Raw genomic sequence first — 9,353 nt, 5'->3', positions numbered from 1 at the left:
TTCAATGACTAACTGTTCCTATTTAATGGAACCAACACGTATCAATTTCCCAGGCCCTATCGAGGAACCCGAGACGTCAATGATTATATACAAGAGGAACAACCTGGCAAGAGAAAAGGCCAACATCGATCGAAGGCCATGGCGAAGCGCGTGTTTCATGCAAGTCGCCGTGGTTGTTTCAAGGGTATGGCGAAGGGCAACCCTCCACAGGCGTATAGAACCCGCGAGCACCAAACTTCTCTGCCAAAGAGACCTCCAAGAGCAATCTGGTTAACAATTTTGTTGTTTATCTTTAGACAGATATTGCCCCAATCGCTTTTGGTGAACCAGCCAAGAAACGCCATGGATATCAAAGTACAGAAATATGATTGTCAAGGTGACACTGGCTAGTCACCTACTCTTTCCGGACATGGAAGTCCACATTACGCTCGCGCATCAGCTCCTTGCGCTCCAAATCCTTGGCTGTAATGTATGAGTTAGTGGTGTTTCAAGTCAATCAATGGCTAGGAGGTTGCATACCTTCATCGTAGACCAAGAACTCGTGCAGACCACGGCCAGAAGGCACCATGGGGAGAACGGGCACCTTGCGGTCAGTAATGACCTCCAGGAGGGCAGGGCCATCGTGCTCAATCAGCCACTTCAGCTTCTCCTCAAGTTCGGAGGGCTTGAAGCACTTATCGGCAGCGACGCGCATAGCCTTGGCAAGGGGAACGAAGTCGGGGTTCTGCTGGTGAGTGTGGGAGTACCGATCCTCGTAGAAGAGGTTTTGCCTGGAACAAAAAAGTTAGATAAATATACTGGGAAGAGATTAGAGACGACAGCTTACCATTGAGTGACCATACCCTGCTCTTCATTGTTAATCAAGAGGACCTTGACACCAATGTTGAACTGAGCAGCGGTGGAAAGCTCAGTGAGAGTCATGTTGAAAGAAGCATCACCATCGATGTCGATGACGAGGCAGTCCGGACGGGCCACCTTGGCTCCAAGAGCGGCGGGGAGACCGAAGCCCATGGTACCGAGACCACCGGAGGTGATCATGGTACGAGGGTGACGCCAGCGGAAGTGTTGAGCAGTCCACATCTGGTGCTGTCCAACACCAGTGGTGATGATGGTCTTTTCCTTCCGGTCGGCGGTGAGTTCGCTAAGCTTCTCAATAATAGCCTGGGGCTTGATAGGGCCGTCCTCGGTCTGGCGGTCGTAGAGTGACAGGGGGAAGCGCTGCTTCCAGTCGTTGATCTGCTCGAACCATTCGGGACGCTCAGAAACAGGCTTGACATGGGGCAGAAGAAGACGGAGGTTGTCGGCACAGTCACCCTCCACGGCCTCGTTGGCCTGAACAACCTTGTTGATGTTCTTGGGCATGATCTCGAAATGCACGATACCACCGCGGCCTTCACTAGCGGCAAGCTTGGCTTGAGGCGCAAACTTGGGGATGCTGAGAGTGACACGGTCATCGAAACGGGCACCAACAGCAATGATCAGATCGGCCTCCTGCATAGCCATGTTGGCGTAGGCGGATCCGTGCATACCCAGCATGTGGAGAGCCTTAGGATCCAACTCATCAAAGCCACCAAGACCCTGCAGGGTAGTGGTGACCGGGATGCATGCCTTGTCGGCAAACTCCTTGAGGATCTCGGGGCCATCGGGGCGAGCAAGGAGACCCTGTCCGACGTAGAGAACGGGCTTCTTGGCAACGTTAACGAGGTTAGCAACACGGCTGATGGTGCTCTCGAGCTTCTTGCGGCTCATTTCACGGGCTGCCACGGTCGCTGCGCTAGGGAGCGAAGGGATAGTGCTGTGCATGGGAATGGGGTTGCGGAGAATGCCAGCGGTGACATCCTTGGGCAGATCAACCAGGACGGGACCGGGACGACCACTCGTGGCGATCTCGAAAGCTTCCTGGATGCGGCGAGGCAGCTCACCAACGGACTTGACCATCACGTTCCACTTGGTGCAAGCACGGGAGATACCGATCACATCGGCTTCCTGGAAGGAATCGGTTCCAATAGCGCTGGTGGGGACCTGACCACAGAAAACAACCATCGGGGTACCATCGGACATGGCATCTTGCATGGGAGTGATAACGTTAGTAGCACCGGGGCCAGAAGTGACGAGAACGACACCGGGCTTGCCAGAGGCACGGGCATAACCCTCGGCCATGTGACCAGCACCCTGTTCATGCTTGGGCAGGAGGAACTCGAAGTGCTTGGAGTTGTAGATAGCATCGAAAACGGGAAGAATGGCACCACCGGGGTAACCGACTATATGTCAAGTATTAGAATTGGCCAATTATGCAATATCAATCATGAGATACTCACAGATGTGCTTCACACCCTGGCGAAGCATCATCTCGTGGAAGATCTCTCCACCACTCATTCCAACCATTCTTTGTACTCATCAGTTTCGGTGTTTCCAAGCCGTCATCGGGGTAACATACGAGTCATCGAGCTCGGGGAGCTGGCGATTTTGCAAGGGAGAAATCTCATTGCGATGGGGCTCCTGGTTGAATGCCGGACTGGGCACGGGTCTGGACTCCCTGACGATTAAACAAATTAGGACAAGACTCCAATTGCGTTGCAACCATAGGCGGAGATAGAACTAACGGATTTGAAGCCGTAGCTGTGCTCTGGGTACGCTTCTGAACAGATGAGCGGTGGGGCGAAGCGGCCGAAGCCACAAACGAGGTCGAAAAAGGTCGACGTCCAGCAAGCTGCTTCTGGAGGTGGAATGCGCGCAGGGCGCTTTTTGAGGGTCTTAAAGGCATCATTGTGTATGACAGCCAAGCCAGGAAGACTGGGGGGAGAATGATTTAAAAAGTAAGGAAAAATGAGTGCCAATTGACCGCTGAAGATTGCCAGTGACTCGTCTCTGGGGTTTCCGAGAAAACGCCTAACCCAAAATGTCCGACCGCTCTGAGTCAAGAAATTCGGGGCTTTTGATTGGTTCGGCGCCCCTCTGCGCCCTCCGACCTCGGCCGTTGCTAGATCACCTGATTTGGTGTTTTCGTACGTCCTCGGCAAAAATATGGTCTACGACGTACACATACATATCTGCTGTACGCCTCCTAACAAAATATTGACAAATGAGACATGTACATGGAACTATCATGTTATTCACAGGTATTTCAAAATCACGATTGTCCAACATCTCTCTATACAGAACTCACCGGAGCCTTGTCCGATTTTAGATCTTCCAAACTTTTTCGGTGAAGTGGGTCCAGATCGGGCCGGGCATCTAGGCCAAGCTAACCTGTACAAGGTATATTGCAAGGATGTTTATGCTTGCTGCGCCCTTTGTAGATGTGATGTTATTGATCCCTTACTTCATGGCCCGCGAGTACACAAGCCTCCAGGATCTGTTGTTAGGCTACACTTCTGGTAATTTTGCTAACCACCTCACCTACACAGCCTAGCATAGAAATCAAGCAACCTTTCGTTATTTTGAAAATTTCGCTTTTCTATACTAGTGACTTACCTTTGGCTTGGATGATTTCCTGTGGGTACATTAAAATGCCCTGTATCCTCGGAATAGCAGGTGAACATATATGATATATAACTAGGCCAAGAAGGATATGAGGGAAAAGAAAACAAAATAAATAAAGCTTCGTATAGATTAGGTTGGGAACCTTAGTATATATTAAGCCTACGTTTCCAAGGTCATCCCCACATCCCTGTCGATCGAACTGTGCTAGCAAAACTGTGCTAGCAAAACTGGGACTTAGCTGTATCGTTTTAGCCTAGGGCCGATTAGGGGTGAAGTGTGCCACCAAGGACTTGAGTCTTATTGGCTATTACGGTCAGCAACAGGTTACTCAGATACTTTTCCTCCCCATTTTATTTCCGAGGACTCGTGTGTCCGGACGTTAGTTCCCGGGGGATGAACCCCATACGTAGAGGTACTAGCAGTTAACCATCGAAGGTTATACATACATAGAAAGGTCTCTTGCATAGTTCATGCTTTTTACCTCCTTCGTATACATCTAACAAGAATAGTCGGCCGGCTACATATTTCTGTGTTATACGACTTACATCGACACTACTCATCACCTCATAGCACACATACAATGGGGTTTTTTTACATGATCTATACGAACAAAAGTTTCCATTGATTAATTGATAGATTAATGTTTTCTTTCAGTACTTTATGATGATATAATGCCTTTCAAATAAAAAGAAAATTGGTGATACTTCATATGTCTACGTTGTAGGTCGACATAATCGATATATGTGTATGCGAATTTTAAAAGTGGGGAAAAGCAGTATATCACGAACAGGAAAGTTCGACATGGCACATCTTCGCCCGTAGCCGATGCAGCCTAGTCGACGCCCGCATTTGTATTATTGGCCTAGCCGTGCGCGGGTTGTGCAATCATCCACATCGTTATATACTGCGATTCTTTAGATGTTTCGCTTGACTTTGTGTAGATATCTCACTTACGTCTGGGACTGAACTTTGACCAAGCTTTTTGAGACTGATCAGTGAGAAAAAAGCCATAAGAATGCCGTCATCCTGGATTCGTTGATATATTTTCAACTGGCTTATATTCTCACCATTCTGGCAGTGTTCCGTGAGAATGGGCAACACGACTAAAAGATCAAACTAAGATTAAGGCTTTACTTACAAACCAGAAGATGGGAAGCCTCGAATCACGCATCTTGGTTTCACATATGTCAACCCGCATCTACTGACTAGACAAATATGGGCATCTTGGGACGACGAGAGACCTTGCACCTTGTTCTAGAGGCTCACATACGAACTCTTTACTCCTAGGAGCTAGCAATCATTACAATTATGAGCTTTAATTGGGAGATTACGAGTTCCAAACACCTTGTTTGAATACATACGGATTTTAGATGGAAGGGACGAATATTTGAAACCAGGCAGCATATCTTCCTGGAAATTTCTATTCGTCTCGGAAAATCACCGAAAGGATGATCGAATCACTCGTGAACTGCACGGAAGAGGAAGCGCAGACAGAAGCCTTTCTTTGCCTACGTGGACCCTTGGGAGATCGTCAACAGAAATAGATGACTATATAAACACCAGTGTCCATGAGTCCTTAATGTGCTGATTGTAGTTGCCCCGCATATTGAGACCAGACATAAAGCAGACTTTCCCCTTTGTAGAATTGGCTATGTATATATGTAGCCACAGTCCATTTTCCATATTTCCCCATGTTTTCCAATGTTTTCCCGGTTTCATCGGGCCGTATATAGCACAATGCCGATTTTTTGAGGTCCACTCTCGGGATCCCTCAATCCGACACGCTCGGCTCGACACCCCACAGCCTAGGAACCTACCTACCTAAGTAGGCACTTACGTACATCGTAGAGGAAAGTCATTTTGTAGATATAAAGCAGGAGAAAAGAGGCGAGAAATTCCCGAATGAAATTGAGAATGGCTACCAAGGTATATAGTAGTTACTCCGTAGAACCATGTCGTCATAGCCAAATCCGGTAGAAAACCTCCGCGAAAAGGAAAACCAAATCAACCAACCAGAAATCGTGGAGTTATGAATAAATGGAGACCTCTGGAGAGAGTCTCGTGCCACCCCGCAAAGTGACCGCACGCAGTCACCGAATTTCCCCAAAAGGCAAAAATGGCCCTGTTATAACCCCACTGTACCTGATCACTTTACCCGGGGAATCGGGGAATATGGGAATGAGGAAGAATATGGGGACACCGGTTTGAGAAATTACACACAAATTACCACTCTAGCTCTTCGAGTTTTTTTCTACTCCTTTTATCTCCCCTGTTCCTCTTTTCTTTCTTCTCTTAATTCCTCTCTTCACTTCCCCGCCTTTACCTTTCCCCTACCCCGCCATGTCACTCCAACAAGAGCTGGTGCCGCAAACAGAGTCCATCGCGGAAGTCTACGCAACAGACGATGCCTCGGTGAATTCGGTTGCACCAGAGCACCAACAGCGATGGACCAATCTCATTACCCAGTTCAATAAGACATATAACCACCGTCCGGACTTCGTGGCGCGTAGTCCCGGCCGCGTAAACATCATCGGCGAGCACATCGATTACTCACTGTACGATGTTTTGCCGACCGCCGTTAGTGTCGACGTGATCATGGCCGTCAAGGTGGTCCCCGCCAGCGCAGAGGGCACTACCATCACGATCGCCAATGTCTCGCCAGAGAAGTTCCCCACACGCGAGTTCAGCGTGCCCCACGATAAGGACGTCGAGATCGACCCCAAGAAGCACGAATGGGTGAACTATTTCCGCGCCGGTCTGTCCGGTGCTCTCAAGTTCCTGCGCAAGGAGAAGCCCGACGGCTCGTTTGTTCCTGCCAGCATGCAGATCTTGGTCGACGGCAATGTGCCACCCGGTGGTGGTATCTCCAGCAGTGCTGCCTTCGTGTGCGCTAGTGCCCTGGCTGTCATGAAGGCCAACAACCACAACGTCTCCAAGCAGGATCTGTTGGATTTGGCTGTTGTCTCGGAGCGGGCTGTGGGCGTCTATTCCGGCGGGTGAGTTATCCCCCCGTCAACAGATGGCAGCAACCTACCAAAAGCTAACATCACTGCGTAACCATAGCATGGACCAAGCAGCATCTATCTTCTCAAAGCGCGGCTACCTGCTCTACACCCAATTCTTCCCGAAATTCAATGCCCACCACGTCCCAATCCCCACATCCTCTGACGAAATCACCTTCCTAATGGCCCAGAGCTTCGTAACCTCCAACAAGGCCGATACCGCCCCACGCCACTACAACCTGCGTGTAGCAGAGTGTACCCTCGCCGCCGTCATCCTCGCCAAGCACCACGGCGTGACACTCCCCAAAGACAACAGCTCGCTCGGCTACAGCTTGCGCAACTTCCACAACGAGCTGATGACCAAAGAAGGCCGTCTCCAAGATCCACTGGAGTACCAAATCGACTCTGTGATCCTAGCGACGATGGACCTGTTCACACAAGAAGAGGGCTACACGCGCGAGGAGATGGCGCAACTGCTGGGCATCACCGTAGCCGAGCTAGAGTCGACCTTCCTCTCCGCATTCCCCGTGCAAGCGGAGCGATTCCAGCTCCGCCAGCGCGCGCTGCACTGCTTCAAGGAGGCGCGTCGCGTGCTTGATTTCAAGGCTTGTCTGAGCAAGGCTACGCAGCTGGACGAGAAGCGCATTCACTATCTCGGTCAGTTGCTAAATGAGTCGCAGGAATCGTGTGCTACGGCATATGACTGCAGTGCGCCGGAGGTCGATGAGATTTGTGCTATTGCGCGTCGTGCGGGTACTTGGGGTAGTCGTTTGACTGGTGCTGGGTGGGGTGGTTGCACCGTTCACATGTTGCCTCAGGGCAAGGTTGAGGCTGTTACTGCTGCGCTGAGGGATGAGTACTATCTTAAGAAGTTCCCGGATATCAGTAAGGAGAAGTTGGAGCAGGCTATGGTTATTAGCAAGCCGTCCAATGGGTCGTTCTTGTATGTTGTTCCCTTTCTCGCTCCTTTGATCGCTGGCACGCACTGGATGATGACTAACATTTGTCGGTTTTAGGGTTACGGGGGCTGCTATTGACCAGATCCCTCTTTGAATATTGTATAGCAGATGGAAACGAAGCTCACTTGAATAGGGTTAGCGGTTGTGATGAGATCGAAATATAAAATTACATTCATCTTTCATGGATTATTCAACAGATAGTATACATTGACGCTGCACACAGATGTGTCGGACAGCAGAAAGATCTCCTGAGCACAAGTGTCTTTCTGCAATATGTGCCTTCCAAGCAATCGCGTCGATTAGTTGGGATTGTGGGACGAGGCGAGCCTTTTGACTCGACTCCCTTGCACTGGCAGTGCCTTTAGTGGCCCTGTCTGGGTAGGAGACCCAGGCCTCTAGATCTATAGACAGAATCATTCAACCATAGAACTTGCTGGTTGGATTCGTCCGAAGCTAGGCAATGAATTACCTGCATAACATATGGCTATGTTATAGTTCAGTCGGTTGTGCCCTAAAAATTCAAGTCTTCTTCTTGGGTGCAGCCTTGGCGAAGAAAGAGCTCAGTTTCTGCATCCCGCTCGTGTTGACCTTCTTCAGATTCTTGACTGCTTGGGATTCTGCAGCCTTTGACTTTTTCTCCTCCTCTTCCTTGCGACGTTTCTTCTCGGCTCGCGTATCATCTTCTTCATCATCAAGGGCTCGTTTCCGACTGAAGTTGGACATGTCGCGTGATGCGAGAGCTTGAGCCCGAAGGTCTGCAATCTCCTTGAGACGGTCTTTAAGTGGCTTGAAATCGATCGGGCTCTCTGCAGAAGCGAGAATCTCATCTAGTCTCGAGGCCATAGCGGCGGGAAGATATGACTCCTTCATAAAGGACAGCGCAGTGGAAATTCGGAGGAGCCGAGCAATAGGATCCGTAGCTGTGGACTCTTCACTCGGTGGCTGTGGCACGGGTGTCGATTCCCCTGCTGGTGTCGCAACAGACGGTGTCGCAGTTGTGTCCACAGTCGAGGGTGAATTCTGACTCTCCTCGGATTTTGAATCCGATTCCTGGCCCTCATTTGACGGCTCCTGGCTAGTCGCAACATCTTCTCGTTTAACTGACATCAAGGGCGTGGCTAGCGCCTGACGAACAAAACGTTCCTCCAAACTCACAGGAAGACCCCGATCCGCCATGCGTTCTGCCTTTGTGATCAACTCTTGAACAAGCTTCGTCTCATTGAACCGGAACATCTTCTCATCCCCAGCCTCGACCACTTCACAGATAGCTTCCGCCCGTGCTAGGAGGGTGCCCCGGAATTCGTCATTATAAAGGACTTGACGCAGATTCTTAGGCATATCATCTTGGGAGTCGATTATATCGTCTAATGGCTGGAACAGAGAACGGCCTGATTTCGAAGAGGGCGCTAACAACGGAACCATGAAAAACATCGCATCAATTGGGGTTGCCACCAGGAACTCGGCCTTCTTGGTGATTGAGCCCTGCCCTGAGGGCTCCTCAGAGTCCTTTTTCTCTTCTTCCAACTGGGTTGGGGTTTCGCGCGTGCGAGGTGTGAACAGGATACTGCGCGCCATATGCGCCGGCGGTGCAACAACCGTAAATTCGTATATACCGCGATCCGGGCAGAAGAAGTAGCGTGTTAGCTCTCCCGATTGTGGATCAGGGAGGGAGAGGAGGCGCGCATTGTCGCTGGTAGAGGATGGGAGGATGAAGGTTTTGCTCGGTTTCTCTGCGGCAACGAGGGTTTTGGTCTTAGTCTCGTCTTCGGAGTTCTTTGATTTCGACACTGGGGCTGATCGAGTTCTCATTGTGGGTGTAATATAGGTAGAAAGTGAAGGTGAAGACCAGAAGATCGACGGTGGAAACGGAAGGGGCTAAAATGGTAAGGGCAACCGCGACGCGAACGCG

At 50.2% G+C, this 9,353-nt stretch overlaps 3 protein-coding genes across 3 annotated transcripts; 1 reads left to right on the top strand and 2 right to left on the bottom strand.

Annotated features, from left to right (window-relative positions):
* Positions 1-394: 394 nt before the first annotated feature.
* Positions 395-2,767, bottom strand: N7487_002630 (acetolactate synthase catalytic subunit; the record flags this gene model as incomplete). Its single annotated transcript, XM_056870377.1, has 6 exons — positions 395-462; positions 520-770; positions 827-2,261; positions 2,319-2,386; positions 2,438-2,536; positions 2,604-2,767. 6 exons carry the CDS (start codon positions 2,765-2,767, stop codon positions 395-397), a joined length of 2,085 nt encoding a protein of 694 aa, XP_056735161.1.
* A 3,056-nt stretch (positions 2,768-5,823) lies between these two features.
* On the top strand, positions 5,824-7,597 carry N7487_002629 (uncharacterized protein; the record flags this gene model as incomplete). Its single annotated transcript, XM_056870376.1, has 3 exons — positions 5,824-6,479; positions 6,547-7,428; positions 7,502-7,597. 3 exons carry the CDS (start codon positions 5,824-5,826, stop codon positions 7,536-7,538), a joined length of 1,575 nt encoding a protein of 524 aa, XP_056735160.1. The 3' UTR covers positions 7,539-7,597.
* A 366-nt stretch (positions 7,598-7,963) lies between these two features.
* N7487_002628 (uncharacterized protein) lies at positions 7,964-9,253 on the bottom strand (the record flags this gene model as incomplete). The annotated part of the gene is made up of 1 exon (XM_056870375.1): positions 7,964-9,253. One exon carries the CDS (start codon positions 9,251-9,253, stop codon positions 7,964-7,966), a length of 1,290 nt encoding a protein of 429 aa, XP_056735159.1.
* Between the last annotated feature and the right edge of the window lie 100 nt (positions 9,254-9,353).

The sequence above is a fragment of the Penicillium crustosum genome, assembly GCF_028827405.1.
Source record: "Penicillium crustosum strain IBT 35664 chromosome Unknown utg000001l_segment0_segment0, whole genome shotgun sequence".
NCBI classification, from domain to species: Eukaryota; Fungi; Ascomycota; class Eurotiomycetes; order Eurotiales; family Aspergillaceae; genus Penicillium; species Penicillium crustosum.
The sequence above is the reverse complement of the archived record's forward strand: the minus strand, read 5'-3'. Positions and strand labels throughout refer to the sequence as shown.